The following is an 18,674-nucleotide window of genomic DNA, read 5'->3' as shown; positions in this document are numbered from 1 at the left end:
TCATTTCACAACAGTTTCAGATTCATGTCAAGTTTCTGGAAATAATCCAGGAAAAGGGATGGTGCAGAGCTTAAATTGTACTGCTGGGAGCAGCAAATGGTTCCATTTATTTCACCTAAAGAAAAACTTGGGATTTGTAGGATAGCTAAAAAAACAAAGCAGAATCCAGTGGTTAAGGATTGTTACAGGCAGAGTGAGGAGAAATGAATTTGAACCTTTAAATCACATTTACACAAATGTGTGCCAAACGCAGAGAGAAAAATTCAGTTTTCTTTCTGAAACCTTGGCTGTTATTTCCTAGAGCTGTCCCAGGTCCTGGGGAGCAGCAGGTGAGTGATCCCAGCTCATTTCCCTCCTTCCCCTTCGGATCCTGCCCAAGAACTTTTCTGTCCTGAGCCCCTCCCTGCTGTTCCTGTTCTCCAAGGAGCCTTTGGGGATTCCTTGTTGGGAGAAGCCACTTGGAGATGAGCAGAATTTATCAAGGAAATGTCAATTAAAGGGTGATGGCTGAGGCTGAAAGGGGAATTAATGAATGAATTCCTCTTATTTTAGCACTCCTCCCTGCACTTTGGAGTCAGGAATGCCAAACCCAGTCCCACTCCCAAGTGTTCCTTTGTCCACACCCCAAATTCCAGCCACCATCTGGAATTTCTTGCCCAGCCTGGAGGGTGAGTCAGGAACCAGAACTGATGGCACAGCTGCACTGGAACATGAGACTCTCATCACAATATATTGTATTTATTTGGCCTGGGCTTTGTTTAAACTGGAAGAAAAGGAATATTAACCCTTCAGTGAGATTTCTCAGGTGTCCAGGCGTGGAGTATGGAATGTTCAAGGTGGCTCAGGAGGAATGTGGTTCATCCTGTCCAGTGGGAGGGCAAGGGCTCACCAGCAGTGAATATTCCTCATTAAATCTAATGGGGTCACGCCAGTGCAAGTTAATACATTGTCCCTTAATATGGTTTATTAACCTCCCTGTGAAAAGTACAGTGCTACAGCACTGCATCTGCAGAGCCTGAGCAAAATGCAAATTTTAACTTATTTCATTGCCACTTTCTTATTCCCTTCAAGTAATTCCTGGCTTTCCAAGTGATGTTTGCCTGTTATTTTTTGGCCTGGTTCTTAAAACCCAGTGTTTTCAAGGGAAGGAAATCAGCTGCATTCTGAGGCTGACTTTTAAGTGGTGTGAAAATATTAGGCAGCATTTCTAGTGCCTTAAAATTGGGTGAGAGAACAAAATGAAGCCTTGAGACTAAAGTTTAAATACCCCGAGCAAGCTTTTTTCTAATTACTGTAGCTTAATACCAGAGGAGTAAAAAAAAAATAAAATCAATATATTTTACTTAGATGAGTTCTCCAAGTGCCTGGTACCACTGTGCAGACTGTAATATGTAAGTTTGGTAAGAAATGACCAAAAATTAAACTGGTAATTTAAATTTCTCTGTATTTTCTCATGTTCTGTGTGCAATTGCCGCAGCACCTTAGAATGCTGCTCACTTGTAGTAATTGTCTTTGTAATTAGGTTGAAATATCCACTTTGCTGTTCTCTACATGAAAGCACTGAAATAACTGAGCAGATTTTAGCCAAATTACGTTTTCCCTGAGTTTCTGATATTTTCCATGTGCAGATATATGGAAATGTAAGGATCTTGTTCCTGAATCAGTCAAGTTGTTATGCCAAACACTGAAAATTGGGATTAATCCTGATGGATTAAACAATTCATATCCCTGGTGGTGACTGCCAGCGGAGCTGTGGCTGTTTGCAAAGACACCACAATTCCTTTGGAATTCCACCAATTTGAAAATTACAGCCTTCAAAAAATTATAGTTACAGTGCTGCTGTCATTTCCTGCAGTCTTTTTGAACGTGAGCAGGGAATCAGCTGGAATTGTGACCTGCAAAGAGATAATCCAGGCTCAGACAGGCTGTCACTCACCTTTCCTCTGCAACAAAGTGAGCAGGTAGCACTGAGACATCTCCTTAATGAAGTGGCTTTGGTGCCTTTTATCTGTGTGAAGGACAAAATTACCAGGATTCTTGCTTAATGATGGTGTCATTTTTTTTTTCTCCCCCAGTGTTTACAAAAAAAATAAAAAAAAAAAAATATCCCGCAACATGAAAGACTCCCAGCAAAATGGTCTGCATGGTTAAATTAGAAAACTCTGTAGGGCTGCAACATTCAGGTCTGTATTTAAAATGACAGAAAAACATGAAGTTACATCAGTAATAAAAGTAAATTCAGAAAAATGCTGCAATGTATGAGTGCTGTGAGCTTTCAAATAGGGTTTTTTTTCCCAGCTTTTTTGAATCCAGAAATCTGATTTTTGTTTTTCCCCCACATCTGCACCAGGGGTTTTCTGACTGCAGTTTGAGGGGGGCTTTCCTTGTTTTCCAGGATATTCCCAGCACATCCGTGAGCACATCCCTGACCTTGCTCTCCAGCAGAACCTGCAGATGGGGAGGCTCTGTGACATCCTGGGTACGTGCTCAGCTCCTGCTCTCTCATTATTCCCCAGCTGCCTCTGAAAGGAAACAGCACAAGGACTTTGGTTTTGGTATTAATATTAAATATAGAGCAGGGAGAAGCTGAGAAGGAATTGTGGCATTTCCTGGCCATTTATCCATAAAAATTCCTGCTGCTGCCTCCTTGCCCCTCTGTGCTGGGGTGGAGCAGCTGCTCCTGTGAGCTGCTCAGCACCACAGAGGGTTCAGTGCTCCCAAAATGAGGGAGCCCATTCAGGCTCACACACAGAGAAAGGTGTGCTGTAAAGAGCAAACCCTTATCTAAACCCTTTTTTTTCCCTTTCAAATCAGCAAATGAGACAAAATGCATCTATTTAATTTTTTTTTTTTTCCTGACAGGCTTCTTTTAAGCAAAGTAGGGAAGGATATTAGTTAGCAGTGACCAACTGCACTGGCTCCCTGGAATGACATATTTTACATGATTCATGTATATTTCAGGATCATGATTATTTTATAAATGCCATTTAGTAAGTTTGGAACAAAAATATATTAGATCCAGAAATTTACAGTTGCCTAAAATAATAATGTAATTGCCTTTATATATTATCCAGGCAGTAATACTGTTTTTTCCACTGTACTGTTTTTTTTTTTTTTTTTTTTTTTTAACATGGATTTTTTTGGCTGTTAAATGATAGAAACTTAAAGGGACAAAGTCACACATTGAACAGATATTTTTTTCTCATTTCTGAACGTGAAAATTTGTTCTGCTGTAAGATAGACCACGAGGAAGATACAAACTAGTGAAATATTAACTGAATTATGAGCTGGATCATGTGCTTTACCTGTGCCTGGCAGAGGAGCACTGAGATTTTCCATTTTGGTTTGGTTTTTCTTTGGAAAAGCAGAGGATTTCCTTGCTGGCTGTGACCTCCTGTGAGTTAAGCTGTCCCTGGAGCCCCCCTGTGTCCTGAGGAGAGTTCATCTCTCTTCACAGGGCAGTGCTACAGCAGTAAAATGTGCTGCAGCTTTTTATTCCCCAAATTCACTCAAATTGTCCGTTTTGCACTTGAGTATTGACTGGTGAATGGTGCTGAACTCTTCCATTGGTTACTTTTAAAAGTGATCTGGTAAATCATTATCTAAACACTCTGCTTGTGGGCTCTGTGGCACTTCAATGCCTTAGGTGAGTTCTGGCCTCACATTTCAAATGTGGATTATTTCCCTGCAGCTCTGGCAAAACAAAGTCGAGCCATGGGATCTCTCTTTCACTTTCCAACATTTGGTTCAGGGTTTCCTTGTCCAGTCCTTGCTGTGCTGCAGTCCTTCCATGGAATTGCAGTTATCCCTGGCACTTGTGCACAATAAAACAATGCAAGGCTTCCCACTGATTTGGATCAAAATCTTGGAGTGCTCTTTGCCTATCGATGCCTCAAGGCCCATTAATTCATTAGCTCTCCTATTGCCATTAATATTTGAGCAGATCAGAGTGGTTACAATTTTCCCAAACTGCCTGTGTTACAGATTCTCCTTCTGTGTGGACACAGCCCTTCAGCCCAAGCTGTTTTCCATGAGGAGAAGCAGATTTCCACACCGTGCTGCCCTGCACACTGCCATGCCAGCAATGGTTATTAATGATACCCCACCCTGAGCTTTTGTGTGGGCAGCATGGGAGTAGGAACAGCCCATGGAAAATCCAGGCAGCGTAGAAAATTGCAATTTCCTCAGCTTTCTCAACTGAATGGCTCAGTTTTATAATTTACTGGCATTAATGGGATATATTTTTCAAGCAGTTCAATTCCCATTGATGTTAATGGGAGCTGGGCTCACAAATCCCCCTGCACCACTTCCCAAATCCTGCCCCCAATATGTTCTGCAGATTGAATCCCAGGAAGCAGCTCTTCCTTTGGGTCACTGCCCTGGCTTCAGGGAAATGCTGAAGCACGGCAAAAAGCCCTAAGATTTGGGAATGATTCCCCATTTTCCTTTATTTGCAGTGCATTTTGAGGGGGGCTGTTGGTGAGCAGAGGGTTGGGGATGCTGGCACTGCTGTTGGGAGCGTGGCACCTTTGTCCCAGCAGTGAGCACTGTGCCCCTTTGTTTCAGATGCCAACGTGGACGTCATCTACATCTGCCCCCTTGCTCTGAGTGAGGAGTTACTGCAGTATTACAATAAACTCCTGGGTCTGCAGGCAGCTGTTAGATCTGGGAACCCTGAGGACATGGCTGACCTGCAGGACAGGTTCAAAATTCTCACCCCTGAAGCTATAAACAGCTTCCCTGTGAGTTTGTCTTCTAATTACTACAGCTTGAGGGATGCAGTAAAATTAAATTGGAAATTTTATAACTTGCAACGCTCTGGTACACATCAGTGAAATATTATTGCAAGTTTAAGGGCTTTACTGATTAGACTACTAGTTAGAGCATTGGAAATAAATATCCTGGTTTAGCTTTATAGACTTGCTTGAGATAGTCCTAGATTGGCTATTTGTAGGCTCTTGTCCCTTCTGACTCTGTGCTTGGGACTGGGAACTTGACAGATTTATATCTCTAAGCAAATCATGGCAATAAACCATTCTTATTACTCAAACTTTATCTCTGGCTAGCCCAGCACTCAATCATTGCTGTGTTTGCAGGGCTCTTGCAACTAAATCCAGTGCAGAGCTCCTTAAAGAACAAGGCTTAAACAAAGTTAGGTAACAATACAGAAATCTGAGTTTCAAACAGATCAGAACAATACATAAATATGAGTTCCAATAATACAAAAGTGATAGTTCCAGAATAACAATTAATAATAGAGAAATATTAGTTCCAAACATGTCAAGTCAGGTTTAATTTCATGTGCTAAAGCATGTTCTAATTAATGTACAGTGTGTTCAGTGTTTCTGGAAATGCTGCAGTGCAGTGGAGACTTCACAGTGAGCAATAGTTTTATATTCTAAAATTTATATTCTAATTTAAATATCAAACCCACATGTCTTGGCTGGGATTAGATTTTTATCAAACTTTGTGGCACATTTAGGGGCTTTACTTGAAGCCTTGCTGCTGGTTTTGCTATTTTTTCTTTTTAAGTTGCACTTTGGCAGTCATAGCAGGTTTTTTCTCTGGACGCTGGGTTGTTTTTCCAATAGTAACTCCCAACTGTGAATTAATGCCAAAATCTCTCAGGAGAATGGGCAAGACCAGATTTTAGGTGAACCAGGTTGAGGTAACCCATGGCTCTTTAGTGCCACACACCTTTAATGTGCAAAACCCACCTTGTTTTCAGTTAACATGTGCTCTTTACCATGTAATAATCAATATTTTTAATGAATACATCCTCGTTGTGGAGAGGAATCTGCTCAGAACTGCTCCTGGTCATCCCTTGGCTTCAGTGCCAATGTGGGCTGTGTAAGGGTTTGAGTTTTATAAGTTATTATAAAGGATCTTTCTCCTGGGTTATTGAAGAAAAAGCTTTTATTGCACCTAATGGATCAAAATTTATTCCCAATCAATGAAATTGTGACTTGAAGGCCACTTCAGAGGGCTCCTTTTAGCAATTCCAGAGGCACAAATCAGTCCTGCACAGGAAAACGTGTGGAAAAGGCAGAGCTGGTCCTGATCCTGCACTTGAGGTGTGTCCAGCTGGAGGCAGCTTTGCTCCCCTGGTGATCCTGGTGCCAAGGGCAGATCTGGGATCTTGGGAAGCTGCAAACAAAACAAAAATCAACAGGTTTGAGAGCCAAGAACTTTGGTTAATCCCATATCCCCTGTTCCTGCTGGAATCCCTCAGTTCTGCTCTTCCCTGCTCTCCCTCCCACCTCCATATACCCTGGCAGCTCTAGCACTCTCAAAAAGCAGCAATGAAGCAGCTTTTACAGCCTGACCTCCTTAATTAGCTGTAAAATCCATTATGGAGGGACACAAAGCAAATCTCCTCCCTCCAGCCCCGCTGTGGCCCCAGGCTGGGAATGGATCCTGGTCCCTGCAGGCAGAGCTCTGGGATGGGCCAGGCCCTGCCTGGGACCAGGGCTCAGCTCAAGGGAATCCATCCATGGATCAGGCCTTGGAATGTCTTGGCTCTAAAGCTGATGCAAGCAGAAGGGCTCCAGGTAACTTGTTTGCTGTTCTTTTCATCCTGAAACGTCTGTAATTCTCTTTTTCCTGCTGGAGCTCTGGGGAGTGTCCCATTCCTGCTGGCCTTGCAGGGTGCCTAACTCCTTCACAGAGACCTGGGCACTTTCTGGAGCTGTGTTTGGTGTGAGAAAGCACCAAGGAGGTTCCTTGGCTTCTTTTCCAGCACCATCCTCCCTATATGAGCAATGAAATCAGGATTTCTACTTCAGTCCCTGGCAATGAACATCCAGGACTTGGAAGGAAAATATTCTGTGTCCTTCAGTGCTGGAAATCCCTGGCAAATCCAGCATTTACATTATCCTGAGAATTCCTGAGGCCTAAATGAGATGAAATCTCAATAGGAAGATGATTTTCTCCTTGTTGGGATTATGATTTGTTCACGACAATTTATTGCAGTGGATTGCTCTTGTGAAAGTTCTCCATCCCTGTCTCATCCTCAGTATATTTTTGGGAAAATAATTGGAATATATGCAGGCCATGCATGGGATATGTTGTTTAAAACATTTCTGAGGTTTCACCTGCCATGAGTGACATTCTTAATTTAAATTCAGAGTTCGTAGGGTAAGTCATGAGCTGCTTGTTCAGCAATAGATCTTTTTTTGGAAAGAAATGAGAAATTCCTTCAAAAAGTTAGAACCCTTGTGTTTTAAGCAAAAAACCTACTACAAAACTGTTCCCCTCTCCTTAAGTGCTCCTTTAGATCAGCAATCAGAGCTCCTGTGAAATGGAAATGTGCATCCCCAGTAATTTAATGTAAGCACTGAAAGCTTTTGTAAATCAAAGTGTTTTATTCTCAGAGAATCACTTCAAATACCCTGAACTGTATGTGAAATACATTCCCTGCTATAGGGGAGGGGGGGATTCTTCATTTTTTTATTGATTTTGAGGAGCTCTGGAGTTAAACCATGCCAGGAGTGTTGCTGAGATGAATCACTATTATCCAAAGGCCAGCAGCCTCTGTGCCTGACAGAAGGATAATTCCACACGGATCAAATAAATACAGATGTGTAGTAATTAGTTCTATTCCCAAAGAGGCCATTTCCAACCCACTAAAGATGTGCACGATTATGGAGCCTCACCCCAACAGCTTTTATCAATTTAAACTGCTAAGCTACAGGATAGGTCATAACCCAGCCTGCTATTAATAATGTATTTATTGTGGGCAACATTAGGAATTAGGGGGAGGGAAAAAAAAAAACCCAACAAAAAAACCACTTTTCATCAGAATAAATGTTCTCTTTTTGCAGGAGCATCACATGTGCCTGGCCACTGTGCTCAAGTACAGCCCCAGGACAATGCAGAGGCTCCAGGCTCTGCTCCAGGGCAGGGTTGCCTACATGGTTGGGGGTGTTCCCCACCTGGATGATCTGGCTGTGGCTGACCAGCTCCAGGTGCCACTTTTGGGCTCGGAGCCTGCAGTGGCTCAGCTCTACAGCACCAAGTCTGGCAGCAAGAGGATCTTTGCCAGTGCTGGAGTGCCAGTCCCTCCTGGAGAGTGGGACATCCACAGCAGGGAGCAGGTGAGCGCTGGGCTCGTTCCAAGAACGCCACTGATGAGAGCCTCATCAAGGAACAACAGTTTTATATTGCAAATATTAAACTACAGTGCCCGGGCTGGGATTTGATTTTTAGCAGACTCTGTGGCACATTTAGGGGTTTTGCTTGAAGCCCTGTTGCTGGTTTTGCTAATTATTTTTCTTTTTTAACTGAGCTTTGACAGTCATAGCAGGTTTTTTTCTGGATGCTGGGTTATTCTTTAATGGTGACTCCCAGTAGTTTTCCAGTAGTAACTCCCAAACTCTCGTGGGTTTGATCAAGTCTTGGGTGAGGTTGGGTCCCTTTGTGGCTCAATTAAATGCAGTTTGTGCCCAAGGCAGGAAGGAACACAGTTACTCTGGGGTTCTTCATGGGCTTGAGGATATAGAAGTGTTTGGTCCAATATTTGAGACAGTTTGTGCTGGTGAAGTCATGAAATGAATCCATTTTACCAGTGAATGAAGGTGCACATTTTCCAAAAATCCTTGTTCTAAGGGGAAGAAACCTCCCTGCAATGAGCCTGTTCCCACTGAGGTTCATCTTTGCAGTTTTACTTTGCAGCCTATCATTGCTAAATTCATCTCTCTTGTTGGCATGACCAGTAGGAAAATAACAAAACCCCATTGAACTGAAATTACGAGGCACAAGAGGCTTCTGTGCTTTCATTTTGCATGTTTATTTTGCAGCCAGTTCCTCAGTATTTTATTCTCTAAGCTGATGTTGCAATTTACAATGATGTGTCTAAGTATTTACTTAAAAAAAACCCCAACATTTTTATGGTAGTGTTACATCTCATCCAGGAAAATAATCATTGCTAAGGGTTTTTGTAGGTGTTCCTGCTTCTTCAAGAGGCTTTTCTCATTTCTTTAGTTTTTATTAATCACCTTTAGTACTGAACAGTCTAAGCTACACAAATCCATTGCTACTTCTCCAGTAGATGAAATAAATATATGATCAATGACCTGCAAAACAGCTGTTTGATTTATTTGATTCACGTAAATTATTTAACAATACTTCTGGTTCATCCTACAGGTTATGGAATTTCTCCTTCTGTTGTTTGCTTGTATGAAATATTGACATTTTAGGTTAAATAATCAAAGTGAGGTGACACCATGGTAAAGCACAATTCAATTTTCACTTAAAGATAGCACATAATTCTTTGTGATTGGTACAGTCCTTACAGGATTATTGATCCTTTTCATTACTGTAGGGGGAGCCCTCAAGAAAAACACATTTCTGTGATTCTCAAAAGCCACAAATGGAACACATGTAATTGTATTTTAGGTCAATCTTTAAAAAAAAAAAAGAAACAAAAATCCCTCAAATTACTCTGTAAAACGTGGAAGACTCCAACCAATGCAACAAGATCTGAGAATACTTTTACCAGGTTCAAAGTCATTTGCAGTTTCTAAGAAGCTAATTGCAGCCTGCACCAGCTGGGCAAAAGGCATTTGAAAGCCATTTAAATCTGTGTACATACACAAATAAATAATTAGCATTTTTATAAAGCCTGCCTGGTACCTCCTCCGTGCATTTATAACCATGGGCTGCGCTCTCCAGCAGCAGAATTTCCCAGCTGTTTGGGCTGGTGCTACCCTGGCACATTTTTGCAAACAGCATCGTCCACCCCACATTGTTCCCTGTCACAAACGGTTGTGGAGGACTCCTGGTGATCCAAAACATCAGACAAAAACAAAAACCAACACCTGGGCAGGCAAATTCCTCTGTGCAGAAAACAGGGATGTCCTCAAAGGCAGCTTTCAATCCACACCCAAACAGCTGTGACACAAACACCTCTGAGAAAAGGAACCCCTATTGTTGGATTGTGCCCTTTCCTGACCCAGAGATGGGGCAACTGAGAGGCTTTTTAAAACTTTAATTCCATTTTCAGACAATGAAGATGTTATAATTCATGCCATTCCAATCAGAAGCCAACTATTTCCTAATTACATTAAAGTGTTTCTTGGCCTATCAGCTTTAGCCACACCATGCTGTAAATGCCTTAAAGCCAGTCATCTAAAATTACCCCTTGTGGGTCCTACCACAATGCATCTTTCACAGTTCTATTTCTCTAAAATACCTAGTTTTATTTGTAAGGCCATCCTTTGAAATTGTTTCTAGTTCTTTCTCTCTCAGCAGTGTCTGTCCTGTTCCATGGCATTTCTGAGTCAGCATTTCTTATCTCAAGCTTTGCATGTGGATGCCCACTATGTGTGTTCTGTCAGGCTTTGAGAATCTCCTACAAATCCATTTCCCACATTTCCCCCTCTCTCTTGGACAGAAAAAACTTCTCTGATGGTTTCATTCATGGATTGCTGTGCACAGTGAAGTACACAGGGCTTTATCACTGACATTGTCACTATAATAATCAATGTATAGAAACTTATTTTCATAAATGATTATAATAGATAGAATATTATATAATATATAAAATACAGTGTATATATTACCTAATATAATATATAATATTTTATATATAAAATATATCATAGTATATATATCACACAGGGCTTTATCACTGATGCTGTCACTATAATAATCAATAGAAGTTTCAATAGAAACTTATTTTAATAAATAATTATAATATAATATATGCTAGATAAAATATAGTGTATATGTTACTAATATAATATATAATATTTTATATATAAAATATATCATACTATGCATATCACACAGGGCTTTATCACTGACACTGTCACTATAATCATCAATAGAATAGAAGTTTCAATAGAAACTTATTTTCATAAATAATTATATATAATATTATATACTAGATAAAATATAGTGTATATATTATCTAATATAATATGTAATATTTTATATATAAAATGTATCATACTATATATATCACACAGGGCTTTATCACTGGCATTATAATAATCACTATATTATTTTATAATATATATATAATATAATATAGTGATCTATTATAATATAATAGATCACTATATTATATTGTAATAATCACTATATTATATTATTATAGTCACTATAATAATCAATGAATAGAAACTTATTTTAATAAATAATTATACTATAAATAATATTATATAATGTCTAAAATATAGTATATATTATCTAATATATAATATTTTATATATAAAATATATAATAATCAATGTATATAATCTTAATAATCAATGTATAGAAACTTTAAGCTCCTTTAGCCAGGGTGCAAAACTCTGTTTTTCAAATAAGTCATCTAAGTTAGTCATCACCCTATGTGAGCCTTCTGTCAGGGTGCAAGAATTGTCTACAGATCCATTTCCCACACATATTTAGGAAAATAAATAAGTGTTAATAGATGTCCCAGATCAATATCTGGGAGCTGGAAGCGTGAAGGGTTTTGTGTCCCTGCCCTGCAGCTGCTCCGTGCCCTCAGCCAGCTCGTCCTGGACCACCCGGAGGTGCAGCGCTGGCTCCTCAAGGTGGATGGCGAGCGTGCAGGAGATGGCACTGCCTTCTGTGATGTCACTGCCCACCTGGAATGCTACCCCTGGATCCAGAGGGAGCAGCAGGGACACGGCCCCGCGGCGTGGAGCGACAGCCAGGCCCGCGTGAGTAACCCAACTGCACCTTCTGCGCTGGCGTGGCTCTTCAGTGTCCCCTGAGGTCCCTCCTCGCTGTAAATCCCCTCCCTGAGCCTTCACTGGAAGGTAAATATGGATATCACAGCCCAGCCTGGCTTCACAAAGCAGCAGCAATTCAAATAAAACAGGGAAATAGTCCAAAATATTCCAAAATATGAAGGAATGCCTGGCAGCCAGCTGAGGAAGGACTTGTGTTGTAACACTTCCCGTGCAATAATGGACAGGGTTTATACATTTTTTGTACAAATGTTATACATTTTTTTAGCTAAGTGAAGACATATAAAGGCAAGTTTATAGGCAGCACAGCCTAAACTCCATAGAAAATTGGAATTCTTTCCATAGAAATTTGGAATTATTGAAGCAAAGATTAATTGGGATTGGGATTAAAATAGCTGAATGCCACTAATTTGAAATCATACAAACTGATTGCTTTTTCAGCTGGTTTTCTATGGATTATTTTTTCTGGATGCTCTGCCTCATTAATAACTTTTAAACCTGTATGAGACAACACTTGTAGGTTTTGGTGATCATTAAGCTGCTGTAAGTTTTATTACTATGGGTGCTCAGGTAAGGAGAGCCATCTATAAAAATCTAACTAAGGGAAAAATTAGAGCATGAACTCAGGCACTCCTGGATTCCTAAGAATCCCCAGGACTGAGAGGCTGGAAGATGATCCATTTTAACTGCAGAAAAATCCATGTGAACCCACACTTCATTATTCTGGCATTCCAAGAACTATTTGTAGTTTAAATATTCATTGGTATTTAAATGTGTTAATTTCAATAAGCATTTGATATTTCTGTATATCTTGCCAAATTCATTCCTAATGTAATGGTTTTAAAGCCAGAAGGAATGTATCCAGAAAAATTGTTTAATTTACATAAACTACTCATTATAGTTCCTCTGATTTTTTTTTAATTCAATCAAAACGGGTTTGAAATTTGAGGTTGATTGAATTATATTGTATATTAAAGTTTCAAATTGGGCTGATTACAGTTCTGCTGCGTTTGACAGATACCAAATAATTCCACATTATAAAACAGAGTTCCTGATAGAAAGCTGAAGGGATAATTCCTCTGATCTGCAAGTCAGGCAGGATGAAGCAGACCCTGAAAATCCACCCCAGTGGGACACAAAGCTCAGGATGTGTCCAGGGCCTGCTCCCAGCACCTGAGTCAGGACACAGCCAGGAGCCAGCAGTGCAGTTCTGTCCCTGATGTCAGTGACATTCCCTGTGTCTGTGCAGGACACAGCCAGGAGCCAGCACTGCAGTTCTGACCCTGATGTCAGTGACATTCCCTGTGTCTGTGCCTTTTTCATTCTTTTCCTAAGTGCTTCTGCATAAAGGCCACAGTGAGCCCAGACTTCCTTTTCACTACCTTGAGCTTGGGTACAACCAGTGAGAAACCCTTAAATACAAACACGTGTTGGAAGTTGGGAAATGAACATGGGATAATGAATTTGATCTCATTTCCCAGAGTCAGCAGACAATTCCAGGCCAGGGCTGACGTGGGCTTTGCCAAAGTGTTGTCCAGAGAAGCTCTGGGTTCCTGATCCCTGCAAGTGTCCCAGGCCAGGCTGGACAGGGCTTGGAGCAGCCTGGGATGGTGGGAGGTGTTGGGTTGGGATTGATGCCTTGGGGAGGCTGCCCTGGAGCAGAGGCTGGGCAGAGCTCCAGAATAAAGCAGGGATTCATTCCAAGCATCTCCTCCATGGATCCACCTTGGGCAGCACCAGAGCCCAGCCAGGGCTGCACCCAAGATGAACCCAAATGGCCCCAAAATGCACGGCCGGGCACGGGCTCTGTCCCTGGGATCAGTTCTGCTCCATTTGCACCTTGCAGTTCATTGTCCCATTCCAGCTTTAGCCCCTGCAGTCCCACCCTGCTTGTTTTTCTCTCTCCAGCCCACGGGGTTTGTGCTCCTGGGCTGAGGTTTGGGTCATTTGTCCTTGGTGCCCAGCTGGAGCAGGAATTGTTTTGTGTCCCTGCTCTGTGCACAGAGCTCACCATCCCTAATGTAAAGCCCAGACCCACTAAAGCAGCACAGAACCTGAAAAATATAAAAGCTCAAACCTGAGGCATCAGGATGATCCTGAAAATCCCTCCCAATCCAACCTTTCTGTGATTCCAAAGGGTGGAATTTGCTGCTGTTTTGAGCACCTTGAACATTTCTCCAATTTCCCTGCCTTCCACGTTTACCCTCTTTTGAAATAAGGACTCACAGCCCTCCCCAGCCTCAGCACAGGAGAGCAGGGGATTAAAACACTCCTTTGTCAGGGAACACCATTGTAATGATCCACATTTAAACATCAAAGCAGGAGTTTGTGCTTTCATGTCCTGGTGCAGTGTGAGGACCTGGTTCCTTTGATAATGAAGACGTCGTGTCAGTGCCACACACAAACGGATGCTGGCAGGTTATTAAAAAATTCAGCTTCTTGATGAAAGACTATCCTGCAGGCTAGGAGCACAGTGAAAAGCCTCTCCATTCTGGTGGAATTATTAGAAATGAGAACATGACTGTAAGCACTAAATTATGGTAATACTTACAAATAGCATCATTTGCATAGCAGTTTAAGACACGCCACCCAGATTTTCCTCAGTGGTGTGGAGTAGGCAACAGATTAAAAATAATGGACTTGGTGAGTTTGAGCTGTGTAAAAATCTATTCCAGCTAAAAATGAGCCTGATTTTAGATTCCTCAATGCAAATACAGCATTGGGGCAGACCCAAATGCACGACAGGATTATGGATGGGTTTCACCTTGTTAACTTAATGCAGCCTCTGAGTTATCTGAACAATTCATCTGCAACTGCAGGAAGGGTTGAATTCATAAACTGCAAAATGTCTCCAAGTCCATCAGCCACCTGTGCACTGCTCAAGTCTGTCAGGAGAGGAATTTCATCCTGAGGCCCGGACTCCAGTGGCTCAATATCCAGAGAAACTGCTGCACTTTTGGCACTTGTGGGGTTGGTTCTGGAGACGTCTTCCAGTGGGGAAAAGAACATCAGGGTCTGGCCCTTGTTGTGTACAAAAAAACCCCAAAAAACAGTTAATCTGATAAGGAGACTCAGTATCTTGTAGGGTGAATGATGATTGTAGGGAACAAATAAATTCATTTTTAACATCTGCAGGTTTTCTGTACTAGTTCAAGCTTCAGTCACCCCATGCATAGCACAAAAAGTGGTTTTGCTGCTGTAAGAATAAGTGAATTTTTTTTGGAATATCTAGATAAAGATATCCATAATCCTTATTAATAGATGGTATAGCTGGGCATCTCCTTCCTGCTCAAAGTCAGCAGCTCAGATTCTGGAAAATCTCACCCAAACTTTTATGGACCCTTTCTGGGAGACTCTAAATTCATGGAAAATTCTCATTATTGCTGACACAATCTCTGGCTTAGAGGTATTCTGACTTCTTGGAGGCTGGGAGGGTATCCAAGCAAAGGATACGTTCACTCTGTCTTCATATTTTCCTTTTTCTTAGGACTCAAACTCCCAAAACTCTTTCCTTTTAGGGCAAAGAGAACATCACCTTCCTGTTGGCATTGCCTTTTTTCTTCTTTTAACAACTCCCTTTATATAAATAACACAGGACTGCAGGATCCCATTCTCTTGCACAAATGTGGAATTGTGGTAAATCACTAGATTATATTACTAATGAAATTAATTTTAGAATTATCTTTTATTACCCTGTGACTTAATTAACCACCAGGACCAACAACGGGATGTGAGTTTATCTAGCAGCAAGTCTGAAAATAACAAAGATCAGGCTGGAGACAAAAAGAAAGGGATAAAGAAGAGCTGAAAATCCAGGGATAGAACAAGACACAGAAAACAAGCAACAAATACTCTCTGAATAAGCCCTTAAAATTGGCGATAGCTACACAACCATTTCAAAACTCTCCATCAAATATCTGTCATAGGGGGGAAAAAAGGGATTTCATGCACTTGGGCAGCCCCTGCTAGAAAAATCCTTGAGTTTTACTCCTCCAGTTGAGTCAGAGGATTTTGTCTCTTGTTCTTTTCCTTACAGGCTATAATTCAGTTCATTTATTACAATGAGGAAATCAGAACCTTTTCAAAATGTGACAAATCTGGACAATTTTTGGTCTGAATCACCTAAAACAAGATTTGGATGCTGCTTGCAGGATTTTGTGATGATTGTTGTTGGGAAATAGGAATGCAAAATGCTGGATATTCCTTTAAATGATCCATTTTTTGGTCAGCTTTTAAAAGTCCTGCAGTAAGTAATAGATGAATTTTGGGATTAGCTGGCAGGAATAGTGGGGAGCAGATTGTGTCCTGCTTGGGTGAATTCCATGTACTAAGATTTCCACATCTTATTTCTTTACTGAGTTCAGGAACTCAGAGGAGAATGTGTGTGCAAACAAATCAGGATAAAACCAATCCATCAAAAATGTAATTTCAGAAACCTGCCACTGCCAGCACACTCCTTTCCGACCCCCTTTGAACACAGCAGAGCTTCCTAACACTGCTTTTTTCCCGAGTTTTTGTTCATTGATCTTAGTGTAACACCTCGAGCCCGCGGAGGGGGTTCTTAGGGAAGGAGCCAGCTGTGCACGTGCGATTGCAGGTGTGGTATTCTTCCAGCCTGAGGAGGGCCAGAAACCCTGACACATCCCCAGAAAATGCATTTCCAGCACTTCAGCATTTCATCTAACTGATACCACATTTAATAGGGAAAGAAAAGGAGCCCAAAGACTTCAGGAAGAGCTTGGTGATGGAAGGGAGTAGTGCTGGAGCAATTATTCCAAATAATTGAAATATTCGTTGCACCTGCAGACAATCCTCAGTTTATTAAGATGATCTGCATGTGATGAGCAAATCTGAGGTGAAATAAAGCAGAATTGTGTCCCTGGGCTTGGTGAAACCCAGAATATCATCCCTGAACCACAAGCAGGGGCTCTGCAAGCTGTTGGGCTGTGTGTCCTATTGATTTAATATGCTCCTAATCAGTACATAAAGCTATAGGCCTGCAGTGTTAATTTTTCATATGCTTACAAAGTACCCTTTGATTTTCTGTCACGCGTTAATTACAGCGTTTTGCCATTAAATAGGAAGCTTTGTGTAAACTAATTACTAGGTAATCATTGTCTACCGCCAGCGTGCTGTTCCTACCTTTTATTTTATTCGAGAAATGCACAGATCTCAGTCTGGAACCACTATACCTTCCAGCCATTAGCTCTCACTAATTCATAGCATTATTGTGCTAAGATTGTAGGAGTTGTAATTGTTGTGGTATCAGTGCTGTTAATTACCGGAGTAAACAGTTGAAATGGTGCCAAGGTCTATTGTACAAGGCAGAGGAAAAGGAGGTTTAAATGTTACTTCCACCATCTGGGGACTGGAGGAGAGGCAAATGCTAGAAAACAGCAGTGAGGCAATATCAGAACTTCAGCTCCAGGGTTTGAGGCCATATGGATCCAGAATATTTTGAATCAATTGAATTTAAGTGCCAGTTTGTAGCAATAACAGTGGGGAAGGAGAGGATAAAGCAGGAGCACTAAAGAAATCTGAAATGCCTTAATGTTGGTGCAGCCAATAAAATGCCTGCTTGGATTATTTTAAAAATGTTTGTTTTGCTAAAATCCAAAAAGTAACGCATAGGCAACTCTGGGAATAAAGGGAGTTTAAGTGTGTGTTGTTTGTGAAAAACAATGCAGGTTTTGTCTGACAATTCCTGTAGCATTACAGCAATTTCCATAAAATTCCTGGGAAGTGACTGTGGATTTTCCATATAAGGTTTTTTTTCTTTCTGAAACCACATTTTTGGAATTCATTAGAATATTTTGTTTAGAGATACAAACCAGAAGGGAGAGCAAGTCACAGAACTGTAGTAAATTTATAGAGATGGAAAAAGAGGAAAGTCAATTAATTGGGAAAATAATTTTCATCTGAGAGCATCAGAATTGTTAGATCGCACTCATAGAAATCTCACTAAAATACAGGAAAATGCACTTGCAGAAATCTTTCTAAAATATAGGAAAATGCCTTTGAACATTCCTGATATCATTTTGATACCAATGTCCTGAACTTACAAATGCTGCCCTTGAAATAAATGCATGATTATTGTTTTGAAGAGAGATTTTTGAAGATCACGACAATTATGTTTTCTTTGCTCTGAAGGAAGATGTGGGGAACCTTGAACATGCAGGATGCACCTTGCAAAAGACACAATTTGGAATATTTATTTAGATTAGAAAGCAAACTAACTAATAAAATTATCCTAATCTTAAATTAACATTCGGTGGTTAAACAAGCAGAATTATTTGAGGAGTTCACAGCACTTTGAAGGTCCTTTTCCTGGCTGATTTTTGGCAGCACAGGTTTGATCTTTGATTTCCCTGCATAGATTGTTTTCCGAGCAGGGATCTGGCAGCAAATTGCTGCTGCCACTTTCGGAGTGTTTGCAGGAAATAGGAAGGATCTCTCTTCCTAAACAATCCTGGTTTATTTATTTTTTATTGGTCTGTTAGCAGATGTTGAAGTAGTTCAGGGCACAATGTAAACATGTGCTTTTCAATGGATGCTAAATAGGAAAGTGCACAATGAAAGGAGCACTTGGGAGAGGGTTTGGAGCGGGGCAGAGGGGGTTTTGTGGGGTTTTTGTGTGTCTGCGGTTGAATTCAGAATTAAAAGAAGCGCTCGATCTTTCTGTTCCCAAACGCTCATCGCGCGGAGCGGCCGCGGAGCCGTGGCCCCAGGTGGTGTGAGGAAAGGAGCAGCACTTGAAGGGCCGGGGATTTCAAAAGGAGCTCAGCTCCTCGCTCTGGCAGCCTGGAAGGGGCTGTCCCGTCCGTCTGTGGGGTTATTGAAGCGTGCCAGATGCGCCCCAGCCCCACAAAACCCCCTCGAGTGGGAGCAGCGCGGCCCGGCCTGCAGCGAGGATGAGCCCGGCAAGTGCAGGACTGTGGGCTCCGCGCCCCCTCCATGGCAGGCAGCTGAAAT

At 41.3% G+C, this 18,674-nt stretch overlaps 1 protein-coding gene across 11 annotated transcripts in view; it reads left to right on the top strand.

Moving 5' to 3' along the window:
- The window catches only part of IQCH (IQ motif containing H), a 54,146-nt gene that overhangs the window by 15,803 nt on the left and 19,669 nt on the right, over positions 1 to 18,674 (top strand). For 10 of the 11 annotated variants that reach the window (XM_071441134.1, XM_071441133.1, XM_071441131.1 and 7 more), the window contains 4 exons: positions 2,396 to 2,479; positions 4,567 to 4,742; positions 7,824 to 8,096; positions 11,481 to 11,672. In XM_071441134.1, coding sequence (XP_071297235.1) covers positions 2,396 to 2,479; positions 4,567 to 4,742; positions 7,824 to 8,096; positions 11,481 to 11,672 — 725 coding nt within the window. The remainder of the gene's footprint in view (positions 1 to 2,395; positions 2,480 to 4,566; positions 4,743 to 7,823; positions 8,097 to 11,480; positions 11,673 to 18,674) is intronic. The other variant, XM_071441136.1, reaches the window with a different exon arrangement.

Source organism: Agelaius tricolor, unplaced genomic scaffold (genome assembly GCF_023055355.1).
Source record: "Agelaius tricolor isolate 1412-34295 unplaced genomic scaffold, bAgeTri1.0.p SCAF_16, whole genome shotgun sequence".
Taxonomy (NCBI): domain Eukaryota; kingdom Metazoa; phylum Chordata; class Aves; order Passeriformes; family Icteridae; genus Agelaius; species Agelaius tricolor.
Note: the sequence above shows the minus strand (reverse complement) of the source record. Positions and strands in the feature narration are given on the sequence as shown.